Genomic DNA, 21,732 nt, shown 5'->3' with positions numbered 1-21,732 from the left:
TACCCCCACCCCAGGCCTCCAGGACCCTCCATGGACCACCCACTGCGGGCCTTTGGCGCCACCTGGTGGCCAGAGGTGGTGGTTTCGCCTTTCCCAGCACCTGGCCCTGCTCTAGGGTACAGACCCCAGGCAGGGAGGACAGACCCTCTCCAGCTCACAGCCCCCCCACCCCCACCCCCCCTTGCTCTGAAAAGCTCCCCTCAGGGTCCTAACGTTGTGCCCAGCGTTTGGTTCGTGCCGCGTGGGTCACGTCCAGAGGCAGCCGGGTCCTGCCGGCCCCTGCCCTGGCCTGGCTCTGGGGCAGGCCCGTCCCAGCCGAACCCCGGCTGCTCCTCTGCGTGGTGCTCACCGCTGACCCCCACCAGCAGCGTCCTGGAAATGCAGCTCCAGGGCCGCCCCGGCCCATCGGGGCCCCTGACAATCTGTCCCCAAGCCCAGCCCGGGTCTCGTCCTCCGAGGACGCTGCCCAGACCGTGCCCACCGCCACAGGCCCGGCCGCCCCCTCCTCTGTCCAGCTGCCTCCCTTAGATTTGCTGACCCCTCACCCTGAGAGGCCTCCTCGGCCTGAAATCCCAGGTCAGGTCATGCCCTTGAGCTCACCTTCCCCTCCCCTGGCTTCTCCCTTCCACATCCTCTGGGCCAAGCCTCTGGCCTGAACCGTTTCTCCCAGGCCTGCACCTGCTCAGCACCACACGGAGTCACAGGCTCTCCCTAACCTTAACCCCCTAACCCTGACCTTAACCCTGACCCTATCCCTAAGCTTAAACCTTAACACTAACCCCCTAACCCTAACCCCCTAACCCTAACCTTAACCCTGACCCTATCCCTAAGCTTAAACCTTAACACTAACCCCCTAACCTTAACCCTGACCCTATCCCTAAGCTTAAACCTTAACACTAACCCCTAACCCTAACCTTAACCCTGACCCTATCCCTAAGCTTAAACCTTAACACTAACCCCCTAACCCTAACCCCCTAACACTAACCCCCTAATCCTAACACTAACCCCCTAACCTTAACCTTAACCCTGACCCTATCCCTAAGCTTAAACCTTAGCACTAACCCCCTAACCCTAACCCCCTAACACTAACCCCCTAACCCTAACCTTAACCCTGACCCTATCCCTAAGCTTAAACCTTAGCACTAACCCCCTAACCCTAACCCCCTAACACTAACCCACTAATCCTAACACTAACACCCTAGCCATAACCTTAAACCCCTAACCCTAACACCCTAACCCTAACCTTAACCCCCTAACCATAACACTAACACTAATCCCCTAGCCCTAATCCTAACACCCTAACCCTAACAGATAGGGTTAGGGTTAGGGATAGGGATAGGGTTAGGGTTAGGATTAAGGGTAGGGATAGGGATAGAGTTAGGGTTAGGGATAGGATTAGGGTCAGGATTAAGAATAGGGAGAGAGGGTTGGAGTTAAGCATAGGGTTAGGGTTAAGGGTAGAGATAGTGTTAGGGGTAGGGTTAAAGATAGGCACAGGATTTGGGTTAGGGTTAAGGATAGGGTTAGGGTTAAGGATATGGATAGGGTTAGGGTTAAGGATGGGGTTAGCAATAGGCTTAGAGCTTAGGGTTAGGATTAGGTTTAAGGGTTAGGGTTAAGGATAGGGTTAGGGATAGAGATAGGGTTAAGGTAAGCATTAAGCATAGGGTTAGGGTTAGGCTTAGGTTAAGGATAGGGTTAGGCTTATGTTTAGGGTTAGGGCTAGGGCTAGGGTTAGGGTTAGTGCTAGGGCTAAGGTTAGAGTTAGGGTTAAGGATAGGGTTAGGGTTACAGATTAGGGTTAGGGTTAGGTTCAGGATAGGGTTAGGGTTAGGGTTAAGGATAGGCATAGTGTTAGGGCCAGAGTTAGGGTTAGGCTTAGGGTTAGTGTTAAGCATAGGGATAGGGTTAGAGCTAGTGTTAGGTTTTGGGTTAGGCTTAGAATTAAGGATAGGCATAGGGTTAGGGTTAGGGTTAAGCATAGGCATAGGGTTAGTGTTAGAGTAAAGATTAAGGTTCGGCCCGGGCCAGTTTGGCTCAGTGGGTGGAGCATTGGCTTGTGGACTGAGGGGTCCCGGGTTTGATTCTGGTCGGGGGCATGTGCCTTGGTTGCGGGCACATCCCCAGTAGGGGGGGTGCAGGAGGAGGCTGATTGATGTTTCTCTATCATTGATGTTTCTAACTCTCTATCCCTCTCCCATCCTCTCTGTGAAAAATCAATAAAATATATTTTTAAAAAATTAAGGTTCGCATTAAGCATAGGGCTAGGGTTAGTGTTAGAGTTAGGGTTATTGTTAAGCATAGTCATAGGATTAGGGTTAGTGTTAGGGTTAGGGTTATCGTTAAGCATAGTCATAGGGTTAGAGTTAGGGCTGGGCTTAGGGCTAGTGTTAAGCATAGGCTTAGGGATAGGGTTAGGGTTAGGGCTAGGGTTAGGGTTAGGGTTAGGGCTAGGGCTAGGTTTAGGGTTAGGGTTACGGATAGGGTTAGGGTTAGTGTTAGGGCTAGGGTTAGGGTTAGGGCTAGGGCTAGGGTTAGGGATAGGGTTAGGGTTAGGGTTAGGGATAGGGTTAGGGTTAGAGTAGGGTCACGGTTAGGTTCTGGGATAGGGTTAGGGTTAGGGTTAGGGTTAGGGCTAGGGCTAGGGTTAGGGTTACGGATAGGGTTAGGGTTAGGGTTAGGGCTAGGGTTAGGGCTAGGGCTAGGGTTAGGGATAGGGTTAGGGTTAGGGTTAGGGATAGGGTTAGGGTTAGAGTAGGTTAGGGTTAGGTTCTGGGATAGGGTTAGGGTTAGGGTTAGGGTTAGAAATAGGGTTAGGGTTAGGAATAGCATTAGGGATAGGGCCAGGGTTAGGGATAGGGTTAGGGTTAGGGCTAGGGTTTGGGTTAGGGCTAGGGCCAGGTTTAGGGTTACGGATAGGGTTAGGTTTAGGGTTACGGTTAGGGTTAGGGTAGCGTTAGGGTTGGGGTTAGGGTTAAGGTTAGGGTTAGGGATAGGGTTGGGGTTAGAGAAGGGTCAAGGTTAGGTTCTGGGATAGGCATAGGGTTAGGGTTAGTGTTAGGGATAAGGTTAAGGTTACGGTTAGGGTTCGGTTCTGCAATAGGGTTAGGGTTAGGGTTAGGGATAGGTTTAGTGTTAGGGCTAGGTATATGGTTAGATTTAGGGATAGGGATCGGGTTAAGATTAGGGTTAGGGCTAGACATAGGTTTAGGATTAAGGATAGGGTTAGGGATAGGGTTAAGTTTAGGGTTAGGGTTAGGTTTAGGGATAGGATTAGGTTTAGGGATTGGGATATCGTTAGGGTTAGAGTTAGGGATAGGGTTAGGGTTAGTGTTAGGCATAGGGTTAGTGTTTTGATAGGGTTAGGGTTCATGATAGGGTTAGGGTTAGGATTAGGGTTAGGGATAGGGATAGAGTTAAGGTTAGGTTTAGTGATAGATTTAGGTTTAGGGATTGGGATATGGTTAGTGTTAGGGTTATGGTTAGGGATAGGGGTTAGGGTTAGGGTTAGGGCTAGGGTTAGGGATAGGGTTAGGGTTAGGGTTAGGGTTAGGGATAGGGTTAGGGTTAGGGTTAGAGTTAGGAATAGGGTTAGGGTTCCGGTTAGGGTTAGGATTAGGTGTTGGTGTGAGGGACGTGGGTTAGGTTTAGGTGTTGGGGTGAGGGATGGTGGTTTGGGTTAGGTGGGGTGAGGGACTTGGGTTAGGGTTAGGGTTAGGATTAGTTGTTGGGGTGAGGGACGTGGGAATGTCCCACAACAGCGTTCACTATTTTGCTTCGTGAACCTGCAGCTCCCACAGGTTTATGTGGGTTAGGGTTAGGGTTAGGGTTAGGGTTAGGGTTAGAGTAGGGTCAGGGTTAGGTTCTGGGATAGGGTTAGGGTTAGGTGTTGGGGTGAGGGACGTCGATTAGGGTTAGGGTTTGGGTTAGGATTAGGTGTTGGGGTGAGGGACGTGGTTTAGGGTTAGGTGTTGGGGTGAGGGACGTGGGAATGTCCCAGAACAGGGTTCACTATTTTGCTTCGTGAACCTGCAGCTCCCACAGGTGTATGTGGGCCCCTCTGAGGAGTCTCAGATGAGAACAAGAATGATGCTTCCCACTGGGCGGGGGCAGGGCTGGGGTTTCCCTGAGTGACCTCTGTAAGGCCTCCTGCCTGGCACTGGAGACGGCACTGCCCTGGGGGAGGAGTGGAGCTGCACAGAGAGGCTCAGGAAAGCTCCTCTTGGGGACCCACCATCCGCCCTCCCCTGCCTCTGCCCTTTCCTCTGCGCTGCTGCCGTGGGGCCCCCCCATAGCACCCCTGTGCCCTGGGTCCCTCTGCTGCACATGGTTGCAAAGGCGGCTTTTATAAGGTCCTCCAGACACCCCCCTGCCCCGTCACAGCTCCGCTGACCAGAGGCCCAGCCCCGAGGCCCTTGGTTTGCTCCCCCCCCCCAGTCCCCGCATGTGGTCCCCTCACCCCCCCAGACTCCCTTGGGAGTAAAAATCACAGGGAGAGGCCTGTTTTTTTAAAATCTGTTTATTTTAAAACATGAAACCCAAGCTGAATAGAAACCACAGAGATTACATCGACGAGATTTTAGTATTTGCCAAGAAAAATAAAGCCCCAAAGATATAAAAATCAAACCCCAAACCCATTAAAAAAAAAAAAAAAAAAGCAAAAACTAAAAAAAACAAAAAACAAAAACAGCGACAGCACCTCCAGCCAAGGCCCTGGGAAGGTCAGGGGTCGAAGGTCAGTGCCCCATGGCTCAGGCCTCAGGCAGGGAGCAGCTCAGATGTCAATCAAGGGGAGGGGCCGGGAGGGCTGGGGTCTCATCACATTGAGATGAACCACGTATCACAGGAGCGCATGGCCATCAGGGCTCAACAAACCCCAGGAGAGCTCCCTCCCCGCGGCCCCCTCTCCCCCTCCGGCTGGGCAGGGTCCTGGGGGCGGGGGAGGGGGGCTGGTGCTCGGAGGAATTGCATAGTGAGATGGGGTGGGAGTGGCCCAAACCGCCTCCTGCTCACCAGCCTGGAGGGCCGAGCCCTGTGGGGCTTTGCGGCCTCCCTGCCCCCCATGGGGTCACGGGCCTGCCCCCCAAGATGCAGTCAGGCCTGAGGGCCCCGGCCCCACTGCTGCAGGAGCGGGCGTGGGTGCGGAGGCCAATGGCAGGAGCAGGGCGAGGAAGAGGCCCCGCCCTGCTCCATGCACCGAGCTCAGGCCCGAACCCGATTCCCCTTTGACTGGACTTGGGGCAAGCGGCACAGCCACGCCGCCCACCAGGCAGCCTCCCAGGGGCACAGGTCCGGGGGCGGCTGCTCCGCTGTCCGTTCATATGGGGGGGGGCTCGCCGCGGTGGCGCCCAGCAGCGCAGGGCATGGCCGCGCCGAGCAGGACTGCTGGGTCGCCTCCTGACCAGAGGCCATCACACTCCCGCCGCGGGGAGGGGGGTGGGGGGGCAGGGGCCGGGAGCATGCTGGGCAGCGTGAGGTTCAGCTGTGCCCAGGGGCCCCTCCCGGCTGAGGCTGCCCGGGGGCCACCCCCCCTTGGTCCCCGACACCAGCACAGAGCAGGTCCCGGCGGCCGCGAGGGGCCTCTGGAGCTGGGGCCGCAGTCTAACTGCCGACCGCTGCCTGGGGCCTCACTGGGCCCTGGCCTGGCCGCTCCGCTCCGTGGGGCTGCCCTGGGGCGGGCCCTCCCTGGCACTGAAGCCGGAAGCACCTGAGGGAGGCCTTCCCCCACTTCACAGGGAGGGAGACCGAGGCCGCAGGGACCTGGGTCCGACAGCCCACATCCTCCTGGGGTAGCACCTGCCGGGGAGGGGTCCCCAGGGCCTGGGGCTGCCTGTCGGACTCTGCCCCCCAGCAGCGCCCCGAGAAGCAGCGGCTGCTCAGCGGAGTCCCAGCTGGTCCTCCTGGACTCGGGGTCACACTGGCCGGCTGGGCTGCAGCACCGGGGGGCTGGGGTGAGGTTAGTGGTTAGTCCCGGGCGGCAGGGCCAAGGGCTCATTCACAGGCAGCTCGGGTGCCCCCCCGCCCCCCCAGCTGAGGCCAGGCTCCAGGACACGGCACCTGTCCGGGGTGGAAGGGGACGGGAGGGAGTGTACACGTCCCGCGGCCCACGTGCCCTAGAGATGAGGAGCATGGTTAGTGCAAGAATGAACCGGAACAAGGTGCCAAGCCTGCGGGGGGCGGGGGGGGGTTTGGCACCACGGTGAGCAGCCAGGCTCGGCGACCCCGGCTGTCCTCTGGCCGCGGGGAGGGCGGCGCCGCAGGAGCTGAGGGAGAGAGCGAAGCTGGCGGAGGCGGAGGAGGCCAGGAGGCTCTGGCGACGGGCAGGAGGGGCCTGTGGTCGGGGAGAGAAAGAGCCAGAGACACAGAGGAGCAGAGGCGCTGGGCAGAGGGCAGTGCGTGACCAGAGGCGTCAGGGCGGCGGGGAGGGCTGAGCTGGAGGCGCAGGTCCAGAGGGTCCGTGCTGCAGGGGCGGCCTCCTGCCCAGAGCAGGGCTCTGCGAACCCGAATCCTTAGAGGGTGGGGGGGGGGGGGACCGCGAGGGCCCTGGTGTCCGTGACAGCGCTCCGTGTGTCCAGGTGTGGACCCCGAGGTCAGGGTGCAGCTCGGAGCTCCCTCATCTCCACTGGCAGGGCCCCTGCAGAAAGGGGGGGTGGGGGGCGCAGCCCGGGCGTCACGGAGGGGCTGGTGGCCTGGGGGAGGAGCAGGGCGATTGGCACGTGGGGCGGTGGCTGGCCGGCGGTCTAGTGGCCGCTGCCGCTGGAGTCGGGGCGCGGCTGGCTCGTGGCGAGGTATTTGGCTCTCATGCTGGACGTGTACTGCGGGAGACAGGGAAGCGGTGTGAGCAGGGTGTGGGCCGGCTGGGCAAGGCCTTGGGGGGCCAGCCAGAAGCACCCCTGGGGGCAGGCAGGACAGACGAGGACAGCGTGACTGGCAGCCCTGGGGGCGGGCTCGGGAGGGGCTGCTGGCCCAGCACCAGGACTCTGAGCCCCTGAGGGCCCAGGCCCGGATCGGGCATGTGGGCGCTGTGCCAGGCAGAGCTCCACCCCCCCACACACACACACCAGCGCCCAGAGGCTCCATGCCAGGACCCAAAGGCCACCCACAAGCCGGCCTCTCCCCGCAGGACCCCTGCAGAGCCCCCCAGCAGAGCTCCGGGGTGGGGGGGCTGTGTCCCCGGAAGTCAGAGGGCCCACGGGGGCCGGAGCGGCAGTCTCCCGCGAAAGGAGGCGCCCACGCCGCGGGCCTCGGGCGGAGGTGATGCCCGCTGCGGTCTCCCCCAGGTCACAGGCGCAGGGACCGAGGCGACTGGGGGAGGGGAGAGCTGCACGTCTCAGCTGCCCTGGTCTGACCTGAAGCACAAGGGCCTTGCTCAGTGCGTGCGTGTACAAGTGTGTGTGTGCGTGTGCGGGGTGTGTGTGCATGCATGTATGTGCTCACAAACACGTGGAGAGGCGTGTGCTAAGACCAGGCAGGGTATAAAGGGTCACGCGCCCATGGGGGGTGGGGACAAAGGCTCAGGCATGTGCCACAGGCCACCGGTGTCACGGAGCCCGGCGGCTGACCACAGCCACACGCTACCCGGCCCAGTCCCCAGCTCTGGTGGGTCTGCACCCCCGGTCCCGAGAGGCCTCCCGAAGTGCTGGTGGGGAGAAGGCTGCACGTGCCCAGCAGGGGCCGGGAGGGGGCCGGGAGGAGCCGCGGCACCAGGGCGTGCCATTCTGGGACATGCAGCGAGGCCGGGGACGCAGCCGCGCAGCCATGCGGGTGCTCAGCTTGGGGCGGCTGGGAGCAGCTTGCACGCCGCGCACCACCTGAGCGCACGTGGGACCTGCAGGCGGCACCGTGAGGGCCGCACCCGGGACCCGGTGCAGCGTGCCCAGGGCTCTGGGTCAGGTCTCCTTGCTGGGAGGGGACAGGAGGGGCTCTGGGCCGGGGCGGGGCGCGGGGGCAGGCTCACTGTCCTGAGGTGAGTGCCGGTCCCGGGCCAGCACAATGGGCCTCTGGCTGGGCTGGAGGCCACAAGCCCGCAGGCCTGCCTGTCCAGAGCCCCCCACGGCCCTGATCTGGGCCGGCCCAGGCCCGTCAGGTGGGCTCAGGGACAGCCGGGCTCGGGGGCTCGGTGAGCAGGGGCGTGAGGCACGGGGCACAGGTGGGCGGGCGGTGCACAGGGCAGGGGACCCAGATGGGTCAGTACCTGTCACTCTGAGGGCATGGCCACCACCGCGGTCAGGCACTGTCCATGGGCTTAAACTGCCAGCCCGTGTGGCTGCCAGAGTCCAGGGCAGCCAGATATCGCTAGGAGGGCCCAGGGTGGGGGTGGGGGTGCAGGAGAGAGAGAGAGAGAGAGAGTGCAGCCTCAACGCCAGGTGTGGGCCGGCCAGGAGGCCACGGGGCCGGGACGGGCGGTGAGAAGGGCAGTGGGACGTGGGTGACAGCCCCAGCCCCGGCCCCCAGGCCAGCTCTGTGCGGCAGGGCACAAGGGGCCACTGCACGCGTGGGCAGGGATTTCCACAGCAAAGTGCCTCGCCGCTCTGGCCACCTGCCCCCTGCAGCCACCACCGCCAGGAAGCCCGCCTGGCTGCCTCTCTGTAAGCTCCGTCTCTTTGGCACAAACCACCGTGTCCCCTCTTTGCTGCGTCTCAGCCCCGAGGGCCACGGGGACCCCAGGCCAGGCTGGACCGGCCAGGGGCCGAGAACTGGGGGAAGCTCAGAGTTACCAAGAGGAAAAGAAGAGGTCAGGTGGGAAGAGAGAAGTCGGGCCCGGGCTGCCCACCCTGCCCGCCTCCCGCTCGCCGCAGGCTCAGAGGAAACGCCAGACACCCACCCGCCTCCTGCCCAAGACTTACTGAGGGCGGCGGGGACTCGCGCCCGATGAGGGGGGTGTTCTCACAGCGGGGGTTCTGGAAATTGGCATTCTGGCTCCTGAGGAGCGAGGAGAGAGGGGCTGAGCGACCGCTGGCCGTGGCCCCAGCTCGGAGCCCGAGGGCCCGTCCGGGGCCTGTGGTGTGCCCACCTGCTCTGCCCACACCCTCCCATCCTGGTGCCAGCAGGGCGGGCACACCCTCCCTGGATGCGGCTGGCTCGGCTCGCAAGGGCCTAGGGGTGCCGTGAGCCCAGCACAGTAACCAGGGCTCAGAGTGGGCCCAAGGTGCCCGCCTGGCTGCTGGCTGCCGACCCACCATGTGGCCAGGCCTGGGCCCTGGGCCACAGCCTCCCTCCATCTGACCCAGTGGCCTCCCTGTGGACAGTCCCTGCTTCTCTCCCGGCCTCCTGTGGCACCGCCCGCAGCACCCTTCTCTGGCTCTGAGCTGTGGCCGGTGCACGTGCCGGTGGCCCCGCCCCTGGGCGCCCAGCTCCCGCCGACTCACATGTACTCGGTGACCGGGGCGTTGCTGACGGTGTGGGCCGCGGCCGGGATGCTGGCCTCGCTGCCGTAGCTGCTGCCGCAGCTGTACAGGCTGGGCATGTGGACGCGGTAGAGGCTGTCGTGGGCCTGCCGTGGCCCCGGGGCCGCCTCCTCCTCCCCGTCCTCCTCGGGGCCTCTGCCGGGGGGGGGGGGGGGGAACGACCAGCACCAGCTCAGGCTGAGCCCGGGCAGGTGCCGCTGGCCCCGATCCTGGCTCGGGCACGCACACACCATGGGCTGCGGCAAGTCACCCCGCGTTTCTCTGCGAGACGGGGATCCAGGGCCTGGCTCGGCCTGCGCAGGCACGGGGACCGCCCGCCGATGAAAAGAGGGAGCAGGAGAAACCAAGATGGCGGCACAGGTAAACACCTGAACTGCTGCCTCGCACAGCCACTTCCAAACTACAACTAAAAGACAAAACGGACATCATCCAGAACCACGGGATGGGAAGGCTGGCTGAGTGGAAATTCTCCAACTAGAAGGGAAGAGAACAGCACACTGAGACTCAGAGGAGCTGCGGAGGGCCGAGGTACGCAGAGGACGGGGCTGGCTGCTGAGCACGCGGCTGGCTTTCTCAGTCGGGAGGGAGACACGCGCTCCCGACTGCTCTGAACTCCAGTGCCGGGCGAGACTCTGGGGACCCATGCCTTTTAGCCATTCCAACAGGAATTTTTTACTCTGAAAATTATTTTTCATGGGTGTCTTGCTATTAGCATTACAAGTGAAAAGTAATTTTCAAAGTAAAAAATGTCTTGATGTAATTTACTTACAGGATATCTTACAGGATATTTCTCTACTATCCCCCCTTTTTTTATTCCAATGTTAGGAGGCTTTTGGAAATTTTGCAATGCAGTCTTGATAACTTTTATTTTTATTTTTTTGCACAGAAATATGACTGCTTTGGATTCATAGCATGTTGGCAATTTTACTATGAGATGAACCATCAATAAAAATTTTTTAATACTTCAGGAAGTTTCCTGCCCAGTATAATTAAATTCTCTTGAATATTTATTTCAATTAGCCAATTTTAAATTAATCTGAAATAAGGTTTACTTTTTATTTTTTAACTTCACTTGTCCTAAGTTATGGACAATAAATGACATTAATTAAATTTCTGCAATTAGTCTTTGAGCAACTTTATATAAACTTTGTCAGGAAGGCAGAAACACAAATTATTTACTTTAGTTTATGAGGCCAAATATACTGACTTTTAATTACAGTTCTTCAGATGATTGAAGAAAACCTCTCTTTATTTCCTTCCAAATTAATTTACAGGCTACAGAGAGTTTCATTTAAAAATCTTTGCCCCAACAGGTTTGGCTCAGTGGATAGAGCATCGGCCTGCGGACTGAAAGGTCCCAGGTTCGATTCCGGTCAAGGGCATGTACCTTGGTTGCGGGCACATCCCCAGTGGGGGGTGTGCAAGAGGCAGCTGATCGATGTTTCTCTCTCATCGATGTTTTTAACTCTCTATCCCTCTCTCTTCCTCTCTCTGTAAAAAATCAATAAAATATATTTAAAAATAAATAAATAAAATAAAAATCTTTGTCTTTCTTTTTTACCAAGCAACCTACAGGGCTTTGAACACTGAGTCAAGCATCCGAATAGCCATATCACAAGTAATTTTACAGTAAAGTTGACTACTATTTGCTGTCAGATTTAATACTTTAACAACAATCTTAGTTTACACTGTAAATACCAGTGAAAGATTTCAAAATTTTAAAATTTCTCCTTTTTATTAAATTTATAATTATATTTTTAAAGAGTATCCCCTTTGGCTAATTTGCATATACAGAGGGATCATGGGAAGTCTCAGTAACTTCCTCAGAAGACTTAATACAATGTGTCCTAAGGCAAGGTGGAGATAATACACTTCAAAGGGCAGGGTATCAAAGGATATTGTCAGATTGGGGAATAGCCTACAGGTGTTTGGCCAACAGGAGGCAATAAAATGCCCTGAGCTGTCTGGCAGTTAACAATCCTATTCGGGTTTGGGGGAAGTGCCGTTTAGCCATTTCCAACAGGTAAACTACATGTGTGGCTCACCCTTGTTGAGCTGCCCAAGCTTCACCAACCTTTTGGTGAAACTCTTGCCATTATTACCTGCTGGAATCGGTTCCCAGCAGACCCAGACTCACACGGGGAGAAACTGGACTGTCTGGCAGTGGGAACGCGAGGGCGGCTTTCTCTCAGAGGTGCTTGCAGCGATTACCAAGGGACATTGTACCCGGGGGGGGGGGGGGGGGGGGGGGGGCGGGGAGGCAGGGCTGACGGGAACCCATTGCTGTTTGCTCTGCCTGAGACCCCGCCCCACCCAAGCTGAGCGCAGAAGCTTTTGCATATGAGTGGCCTGGTCCTTTGAAATCTAAACTTACCTAACAAACTGCAGCTGGGTCAGAGAGACCCAGAACATCCAAAAGAAGGCCCAAGGCCCCACAGCAGTTTGCATTGCTTCACAGCTGGGCCTCATCTGGGCACCTCCAAAACCCAAACAAAGAAGAGGAATCTGCAGATCTCTCTGTAGCTCCTGCTGGGTGGCCTCAGGCAGAGGCTAAATTAGCACCTCTTTTGAGATCCAAGAGCCAGTGTACCCAGGGGTCAGAATGGGACCATCCAGATTACAACTCCTGAGATCCGTAAGGGACACACTCAGGGGGCAGACTCAGTGAACACCAAAGCCCCACTGAAGCAAGTCTTGCCTCATAAGGGTGTCTCCAGCACAGAAGTTCTCCCATCGTAGACACAGCTGATCCTCACAGCCAATTGGCCTGGAGGCCAATTCCTCCCAGTGATACCAACAACAATCAAGGCTTAACTACAACAAGACTATGCACACAGCCCACAAAGGGGTGCACCAAGAGTGTCCACCTCAGGTAACTGGGGAGGCTGAGCCACTGGGCCCTATAGGACACCTAGCACACAAAGCTACTCTATCAACTCAGGAAAACAGCCAAGATGTGGAGACAAAGAAACAGGTCACAAATGAAAGAAATGGAGGAAAGCAAACTATGGGATATAGAGTTCAAAACCACGGTTATAAGGTTTTTCAAGAATTTTCTAAAAAAGCCCGATAAATTTAGCGAGACCCTCAAGGATATCAAAAAGGACCAACTAGAAATTAAGCATACACTGACTGAAATAAAGAATAATATTCAGAGATCCAACAGCAGACTAGAAGATTGCAAGAATCAAGTCAAAGATTTGAAATACAAAGAAGCAAAAAACACCCAACCGGAAAAGCAAAAAGAAAAAAGAATCCAAAAATATGAAGATAGTGTAAGGAGCCTCTGGGACAACTTCAAGCGTACCAACATCAGAATTATGGGGGTGCCAGAAGAAGAGAGAGAGCAAGATATTGAAAACCTATTTGAAGAAATAATGATAGAAAACTTCCCCCACCTGGTGAAAGAAATAGACATACAAGTCCAGGAAGCGCACAGAACAAAAGGAATCCAAAGAGGACCACACCAAGACACATCATAATTAAAATGCCAAGAGCAAAAGACAAAGAGAGAATATTAAAAGAGCAAGAGAAAAACAGTTAGTTACCTACAAGGGAGCACCCATACGATTATCAGCTGATTTCTCAACAGAAACTATGCAGGCCAGATGGGAGTGGCAAGAAATATTCAAAGTGATAAATTGCAAGAACCTACAACCAAGATTACTCTACCCAGCAAAGCTATCATTCAGAATTGAAGGGCAGATAAAGAGCTTCACAGATAAGAAAAAGCTAAAGGAGTTCATCACTGCCAAACCAGTATTATATGAAATGCTGAAAGGTATTCTTTAAGAAGAGGAAGAAGAAAATTATATAAAAATTATGAACAACAAATACATATCTATCAACAAATGAATCTAAAAATCAAGTGAATTAAAAATCTGATGAATATAATAGAATCAGGGGCATAGAAAGGGAGTGGACTGACAATTCTCAGGGGGAAAGGGGTGTGGGGGGTGCAGGAAAAAACTGGACAAAAATCATACACCTATGGATGAGGACAATGTGGGGGGGGGAGTAAGGGCAGAGGGTGGGGTGGGAACCGGGTGGAGGGGAGCTATGGGGGGAAAAAGAGGAACAATTGTAATAAAGAGAAACAACTGAACAATAAAGAATTATTAAGAAAAAAAAAAAAGAAAGGGAGCAAAGCCCTGGCTGGTGTGGCTCAGTGGATAGAGTCAGCCTGCGAACTGAAGGGTCCCAGGTTCGATTCCAGTCAAGGGCACATGCCTGGGTTGTGGGCTCGATCCCCAGTAGGGGTTGTGCAGGAGGCAGCCGATCAATGATTCCCTCATCGTGGATGTTTCTCTCCCTCCCTCCCTCTCCCTTCCTCTCTGACATCAATAAAATACATTAAAAAAGAAGAAGGGAGGTCCCTGGGGGGGGCGGTGCGCAGGCCCACGGGGCTGACCTGCACCAAGGAGCCGGAGCTCGGGCCTCCCTGCTCTGCGGCCCCTGCGCCCCTCCTCCACTCGCCCGGGCTGCTGCAGGCCCGGGCCTCGGGCCTCGGGGTCTCTCAGGACTCGGCCGCCCCGCCTGGTCCCCTCTCCCCACCACCAGCTGGGTGGTCTCCGAGGGTCTGCGCCACCCTCCACGCGGTGGGGTGGGCAGGACAGGAGTAACGATGCTGAGCACCAACGACCAGCCACGCCAGGCGCATGCTCACACCAGTGACTCATCAGTGGCCACTGCCCCCGGCCTCCGCCGCCCTGTCCTTCTCGGAGCCTCTGCGGGGGGCGGGGGGGTACACACCTCACGTCAGTCGGGAAGCTGAGGCCACCAGGTTAAGTGACTGTTGATAGTCACCCAAGAAGCAGGGGGAGAGTCAGGGTCTGAATCCAATCCAGACACTCCTACCGCTGCCATCTTTCTTACCGCTGCCACCACCGCCACCATCACTATCACTTATCATCACCACCATCACCATCTCTACCATCATCACCACCATCACCATCTCTACCATCATCACCATCACCACCACCACCGCCATCACCATCACCATCATCTCCATCACCACCACCATCACTATCACCATCACCACCACCCCCACCCCCACCCCCACCAGCAGCATCAGCTCCACAACAGAAGACAACAGAGTGAGTCAAAGGGAAGAGCTCTGACCCGAGGGATCGCCATCCAAGCTGCTGGGCCGCCCGAGAGCAGCCACGGCCCCCAGGCGGGAGGTGGGAGCTGTGGGAGGTAAGCCCTGGGGGCCCGAGGAGGAAGGGCGGGCACCCGATACACCACCCAACCCAGTGCTGACTGGGGAGACTGAGGCAGGGCCGCCAGAGGCCCCCCCGCGCAGCTGTGAGTCCCCACAGCCAGCCAGGTGGTCCCTGCAACCAAACCCTGCACGTCTGCACGGGGACGGGGACGGGGACGGGGACGGGGACGGGGAAACAGCCTGCACCAGAGGCGCGGATGCGCGGGGGCACGGCGCCAGCACCACGGCAGGAGCCCTGGGTCTCCCTGCCGGCTCCGGACCAGCAGCCCTGGGCTGGGAGCCCCTCTGGACTCAGTTTGCCATCTGTGAAACGGGCCAGCCCGTCACTGCGGAGGCGTACGAGGCGTGGAGGTGAGCAGGCCCTCGTCCCCAGCTCCGGGGCGGGGGACAGGGTGCGGGAGGCGGTTCCCTGAAGCGGCCGGGGCTGGGGGAGCTGCGGGCCTCGGCCCCTCACCTTTTCTGCTGCCAGGTGTGGGGGACGCTGCAGACGATGGAGCTGAACATGAGCGCGGTGACGAAGGAGAAGAGGGCCAGGTAGATGAGGCCCTCGACGCCGTCGTAGCAGAGGCCGGTCAGCGCCTGCACGTAGTCCTGGGGCCGGAGAGGCGCAGGCCCGGCACCGGGGACGGGAGACGGGTGAGACGGGCAAGCTGGCCCGGCCCCGGCCCCAGGGAGCCGGCCCCCAGGCCGGGCTGCCCCCCCCCCCCGCCCCCGGCCCGGAGCGCTCACCAGGTGCAGGCTGCGGCAGTCCACCAGCGCGGTGAGGTGCTGCAGGTTCACCTCCGTGCCGTTCAGCGCCTCCTGCACGCGGAGCAGAGGGTCCTGGGGCACACGCCGCGCCGGGTCAGCACACGGTCAGGAGGGGAGCCTCCAGGTCCCCACCCACCCCACCCCCTGCCACGAGGCCACCCTCAACCCTGTGGCTCGGCACGGACCTCAGGGTCCTGGGCTTCTAGAAACTGCGTGCCCAGAGCCCGCGGCCGGCCGTGGGGACAGCGCAGGACGCCAGGACAGACCACAAATGCCCGTCGCGGGCGGCCACCGCTATGTGGTCCTTTTCCGTGACAGGAGGGACAAACACCCGCGTCTCCTGGCATGGCCGGTTCCTTTAAAGGCCGCAGTTCCAGGAAGTTAGACAAAGGCAGGTTTCCACAGCCTTTCAAACAGCAAACGTCCCGAAAACACGGGGCAGAGCGCGCCCCAGCGTGCGACGGGGCTGCAGTGCGTCTGCGTGGCGTGTCTGCGTTGTAGTGCGTGTGTTGTGTCTGCGCTGTGTGTCTCTGTTGTGTGCCCACACCGTGACGTGTCTGCATGCCAAGGACACAGACGCAGGAGCAGCCACCTGCCCACTCTGACCGTGGCCTTGAGCCGCCAGGGCTGCGGCACAGGTGTCTACGCCGCCCGGTGACTGTGAAGAAACCCAAGCAGCTGACACCGACCTCCCCACTCAGGTGCAAAACACCAGGAGGGGAGGCCGGGAGGCCGGGGGTGGGCTGTGGACCGTGTGTGCACGCGTGTGTGTGCGTGTCCCAGGCTGGGCCCTGGAGCACCGGAAAGCAGTCCCGAGGCCCCAGGACGCCCCCAGGGACGCCCCGTGGCAGGGTCCCGCCCAGGGGGGTCTTATGTCTGTTCCCAGTTTCCTCACTTTCTAAATATAAAGAATTCACGTGATTTTTAAAATAAGAAGCAGAACTTTTTAAAAAAACCCACCAAAAACCCTCAGGGAAACGGAGGGAGGGGTGACGCCGGCTGGTGTCACCGCCTGTGCGTGGGGCCCCGCCCCCCCTCACCTTGGCGGCCGGGTGCTCCCTGGGGACGGTCCTCAGGAGCTCGGCCACGATGTCCTGCATCTCCACCAGCGCCTTGTGGCTGCCCGACAGCGTCTGCTCCAGAGAGGGCGGCCGTGGCAGCAGGCCAGCAGCCCGTGCCCCATCCCCCCCCACGGCCTGCCCACATGGGGGTCCAGGGGGATGGGTGCGCCAGGGCCCGAGGGGCGCCAGCACTCTGCTCTGGAGGCTGGCGGGATGCCCCTCCCCGGCCGGCAGGGGCCCAGGCACCCAGGCACAGCCGCGCGGCATCTTTAAAGCAGGGGGTCCGGTCATGGGGAGTGGCGGGCAGCAGGCTCAGGGTGCCCCTCAAACCCACGCCTGCACCTGCCCAGTTATCCCAGGGGGGACACGGGACCCTCCTGGACGAGGCTCCCTGGGCCCCGCCACGCCCACCCACTGGCTTTGCCTGGTAGGGCTGGCCCAGCGCAACCCAGGACCCGGAAGGAGTGAGTCCCAGGGGTTGGGGGGCGTCAGCAGGCCACCCCACAGGGGCTCTTGGTGACATCAACCCGGTGTCCGCCCAGCTGTCTCCCCACGGCCTGGGTCAGTGGCCGAGAGTGGCCCAGTGGGCTGCGGACATTCGAGATGAAGGGCGGGGCTGCCTGGTGCTCCGGATGGGCCCTGGATGGCCTCCCGGGCGGGCGGGGCGGCGGCCGAGCTCTCACCTGCTGGAAGGGGCTGGCGGCGCGGGGCGAGCAGGCCAGGTAGTACTGCAGGGTGTCTGCGGAGAGAGGCTGGCGGCTCAGCGACTGCCACTTCCGTGTCTGTGTGCGCGTGGCTACGTGTGTGCTCACACAAGCACACGTGTGCACGGACACATCTGTGTGCATGTCTGCGTGCACACTGCATTCTGTGGGGCACACGCACTGGCACGTGTGTGCGTATCTGCACGTGCACGTGGATGGTGTGCCCGGGTGTCGGTCTGTCTGCACTGAGAGCCCACGTTCGCGTGTGAGGGTGGGTGTGGCCTCCGGGGACCCAGGGCGGGCCCAGACCCTCCTGCTCGGAGTGTGCCCCGCACGGCAGAGGTGCCCGACGCTCTCCCGGGGGCAGCCCCACACCGCCCTCCCTCTGAGCAGCAGACAGGGCGCTGGGGGCACCTGCTCAGGGGTCACGGGGGGAGAACACCTGAGGCCAGAGTGTCACCCTAAAGAGAAAGGCATGCGGCCCAGTCCCAGCTGAGGGCCCAGCACACACAGGTGGCCTGCCCGTCGCAACCCCCTTAAGCAGCGTCTAAAGAAGGGGACTCCCTCCCCGTTCTGACCTGCAAACCAGCAGACCCGAGCCTGGCTGCGGCCAGCGAGAGCCCTGGACCGGCTGCCTGCCCTGCCGTCCCCCCTGCTGCCTAGCCCCACAAGCCCCTGGGGCGGGGGGTCAGGTATGGCCCCCGAACAGGGACAGTGGCTCTAGGCGCCCCCTCCTGGGACCCTGGGCCCAGCGCAGGAGGGAGGGCAGGGCTGGCCGCACCCACGTGCCCCGCAGGCCTGGGTTCGGGAAGCTAACGCTGAAACAGGAAGCACCCGCTCCGCCGGGCCCCACGGGAGGCGGCTGCGCGCGCTTGCCCAGGGCCCAGAGCTGGGGAGGCCGGGCTGTGGCACCAAGGCCAGCTGCCATTGGCCCTGCCAGACCCGCACGGACCAGGCTCGCCCCCTGCAGGGGGTGCCCAGGCTGAGGTGGAAACGGCTCCTTAACCAAGTAAGCTAAAGCCCAGCCTCGCTCACCCCGGGGCTTTCTTGGGCAAGGGGGTAGGACAGTCCCATGAGGGCCACTCAGCACCCCCATGCTCTGCCCCCCACTCAGCCCACAGCCTGGAGGCCTGCCCCTCCCCTGCCCCCACTTCTGGGGAAGTCCCGCCAGCTCCGCCCCTCCGCACAGCGGGTAGGCGCCACGCATGTGCAGGCAGCATGGACACCGCACTCCAGCCCCTTCCCTCGCCTGCAGGCTCAGGGCGCCGTCTCCGCCCGCTCCCTCCTGAGGCCGCACCAGCAGCCCGAAAGGCAGCCGTCTGCCCTGCTCCCCACCCTCCAACGGCCCGGCCCGGAGTCACGTCCGGGCTCCGGCCACAACCCGCCCGGATGCCTCCTCACCCTCTCCTCTCCCAGCAGGTCCATTTCCTGCCTCAGGGCCGCTGCACGAGACACACGGCCTCTTCTGGCCCAGTTTTAATGCCGCCTCTTCGGCCGGCCACCCTGACTGCGTGCCTGAGCCGCTATCATCACCCGCTTCCCCCATCACTCACTCACCCCCCCCCCCACTGTCACCTGTCCCCTCCCCATCATCGCTGGACTCACGGCGCCTGTCCTCAATTCACAGTCTCCCACGCGTGTTACTGCTCACTCACTAGCTTCCTGTTCCGGGTAGGTCCTGCCTTCCCCACACCCAGACCCACACCCAGACCCAGACCCAGACCCAGGGTCCGTCAGGGCGAGGATGCCTCCCAGCCGCACCCCCCCCCCCCCCCCCCCGTGCTGGTTCAGGTGCGGCCGCAGGCTCACCCCCACTCAGCACCGAGAGCTCCTCCACCATCCTGGTCACGTAGGCGTCGGGATCCACACAGAAGTCACTGGAGCCCTGGGCGGACGTGGGCAAGGAAAACGGGGTTACCAAGCTGGGCCCCCACCCTCCGCTCAGAGGTAGAGCCTGGTCACCCCACCCCCGGGGTCAGGGCCCGGCCTCCAGGCCCTGGGGGCACTTGTCTTGCTGTGTGCCAAGGACAGGACCCGCCCCTCTGGCCCTCATGTCCCACGGGAGGGGGAGGGGTGAGAAGTGTGGCTCCCCCATGACTCGGCCCAGCAGACTGGGATCCCTGCTGCCACTCACCACAGACGCAGCCAGCTCCAAGCCCAGTGCACCCCAGCTGATGATCAGGGCCAGGACCCCCAGCAGGCAGACCCTGGGGCAATGACAGCCAATCAGCACCCCCCAGGTGAGGGGGGGGTTCAGGCCACCTGCCGGGATGCAGGCCAGAGGGCCAGGCCCCAGGGCACCCCGGGGGTCCGCCCACACAGGACCTGTGGCTCCCCCCAAGGCAGACCCTGTGCTTGACCCGCTGAGGAAGGAGGGTGAGGGGGGCTGACTCAGGGAGACCGGCTTGGGCGCCTCCCCCCACCCCTGGGTCCAGGCCCACAGCTCACCCGACCAGGGTGCCCTTGGAGCTGCGGATGAGGCCCACCAGCACCAGCAGGCAGATGGCCACGTCGAGCAGCAGCAGGCCCAGGTAGCCCAGCCACCTGCGGAGCACGAGGTGTGGGCCGCGGCACGGGGCTGGGCAGGCCAGGCATCCATCCCTGGGCCAGCAGAGCCCAGGCTAACAGCCGGCAATGTGGCCTGCAGGCCGGTGCTCAGTAGACGGCCCCGGGGGACTCCTGCCAGAGTGCCTGCTGCAGACCAGGCCCCTCCAACCCAACAACCCAGGCCCTGGAGGGGATGCTGCGGGGCGGGGCCCTGGAGGGGGAGTTGGGGGGCGGGGCCCTGGAGGCGGGGCCCTGGAGGGGGGAGCTGGGAGCGCGGGCCCTGGAGGGGGAGTTGGGGGGCGGGGCCCTGGAGGGGGTGCTGGGGGGCGGGGCCCTGGAGGGGGTGCTGGGGGGCGGGGCCCTGGAGAGGGGGTGCTGGGGGGCGGGGCCCTGGAGGGGGGCTGGGCCCTGGAGGGGGAGCTGGGGGTCGGGGCCCTGGAGGGGGAGCTGGGGGGCAGGTGGGCGGGCGCACCTGTACCAGTCGTAGAGGTCCACCTGCTCGGCCAGCGCCTCCAGGGACACGGCGGCGTTCCTCCAGAACGGGATGGCGGCCGTGTAGCCCAGCAGCGCGCCCAGCAGGCCCTGCAGCCGCCGCACCGCGCGCAGGGGCTCGGGCCGGGCGGCCAGCTGCTGCTCCAGGCTCTGCAGGCCGGGCTCCGCCGTGAGGTTCAGGGCGGCCGCGGTGTCCCACACCTGCGCCGGGGGAGCCGTGAGCACGCGGACCGCCCCGCCCCCCCCCTCCCCGCGGGCTCGGACGCCAGCAGACGCGGGGTCCGCAGCGGGGAGCGCCCCGCCCAGCGCGGCAGCCACTCACGCGGTCCTGGACCCCCGCCACCGTGCGGTTGGCGTGGCGGAGCGAGTAGGTGGCCCGATGGACGCCGTCGCTGGTCTCCCCGTTGCCATAGAACCCCACGGCGATGCCGGCGCTGCGACGGGGCAAGACCACGTGAGGGCGCCGGGAGGCCCCGCCCCGCCCCCGCCTGACCCCGCCCCCACCTGGCACAGGCCCCGCCCCGTCGGGCCCCGCCCCACTGGCCCCGCCCCCCGCTCACCTGCACACCAGCGTGGCCACGATGACGCACCAGGCGGTGCAGCAGCAGTCGGCGTCCCGGTGCTCCTCGGCCCGCCGGCGGCAGCACAGCCAGCAGGAGTAGAGCAGCAGGAAGAGGAGGTCCAGCGCGAGGCAGGCCAGCGCGGCGGCCCCGAGCAGCAGCAGCGCCTGCGGGGGGCGGGGGGGGCGCTGGCGGTGCGGCTCCGGCCCCACACCGACCCCCCATCGCAGCGGCACGCGGGGCCGGGGCACGTGCTCCCAGCGCGCCCCCCGCCCCTGGGCGGTGCCCGTGGTCGCCCAGACCCGGGAACCCCGTACCGGACACCTCCCCGGCCCGCCCCCGCCCCAGGGGCGCCTGCCGCCTCCGGCCCGGAACCCAGGCCGCCCGTTTGAACAGGTCCTCCCGCCGAGCCCGTGAGGAGGCGCTGGGGGCAGGCACGGCCCGGGACCCACGCCTGTCCGCGGCAGGACCCGGCGCCCACAGGGCCTGGGGGGCTGTTGGCATCGCCCCGCCCTCGCCCGCTCTGGGCCCAGCCGCCTTCTCCAGCCTTGGAGCCCCCGAAGCCCACCACGTCCCAGGGGCGCCCTCCTGTCGCGGAGGCTGGGGGCCCAAGGGAAGCAGTTGACCTGCTGCGGGCTCAGCCCTGGGCCGGGCCCTGCGAGGGGGCGGGGGCAGCACAGAACCCCCCCCCCCCCACTGCCCCTTCACCCCATTTCGCTGATAAAGAACTTCGAGAAGGTGTGGAGGAAGGACACACGCCCCCGTCCGGTCCCCTCTGGGGTCCAGGGCCGTGTGGCCCTCACGGGAGGCCCAACGCGTGGAGGTGCCCCCCACAGGCACCATCACAGCTGTGTGACCGCTGCCCAGACTCACCCCCAGGAGGACCCTCCCTCCCCTCAGCAGCGGTGCCGTCCCTGAGCCTGAGCCTGGGAGCTGTGGGGGGTGGGACACCCCAGGTCCGCCTGCCCCCAGCAGGGCCCCTGGGAC

General features: G+C 61.6%; 1 protein-coding gene across 2 annotated transcripts in view; it reads right to left on the bottom strand.

Moving 5' to 3' along the window:
• Positions 1 to 4,518: 4,518 nt before the first annotated feature.
• TTYH3 (tweety family member 3) overlaps positions 4,519 to 21,732 on the bottom strand; it is a 28,475-nt gene continuing 11,261 nt past the window's right edge. The window contains exons 2-14 of one of the 2 annotated variants that reach the window (XM_079772899.1): positions 20,746 to 20,912; positions 20,508 to 20,619; positions 20,166 to 20,386; positions 19,595 to 19,690; positions 19,281 to 19,353; positions 18,956 to 19,031; positions 17,126 to 17,181; positions 16,422 to 16,514; positions 15,361 to 15,453; positions 15,086 to 15,222; positions 9,369 to 9,542; positions 8,847 to 8,922; positions 4,519 to 6,815 (exon numbers count right to left, since the gene is read on the bottom strand). In XM_079772899.1, the coding sequence (XP_079629025.1) occupies positions 6,741 to 6,815; positions 8,847 to 8,922; positions 9,369 to 9,542; positions 15,086 to 15,222; positions 15,361 to 15,453; positions 16,422 to 16,514; positions 17,126 to 17,181; positions 18,956 to 19,031; positions 19,281 to 19,353; positions 19,595 to 19,690; positions 20,166 to 20,386; positions 20,508 to 20,619; positions 20,746 to 20,912 (1,449 nt within the window). In that variant the 3' untranslated portion in view covers positions 4,519 to 6,740. The other variant, XM_079772900.1, reaches the window with a different exon arrangement.

Source organism: Cnephaeus nilssonii (assembly GCF_951640355.1).
Source record: "Cnephaeus nilssonii genome assembly, chromosome: 5".
Classification (NCBI taxonomy): domain Eukaryota; kingdom Metazoa; phylum Chordata; class Mammalia; order Chiroptera; family Vespertilionidae; genus Cnephaeus; species Cnephaeus nilssonii.
This window is presented reverse-complemented; position numbering and strand designations above follow the sequence as displayed.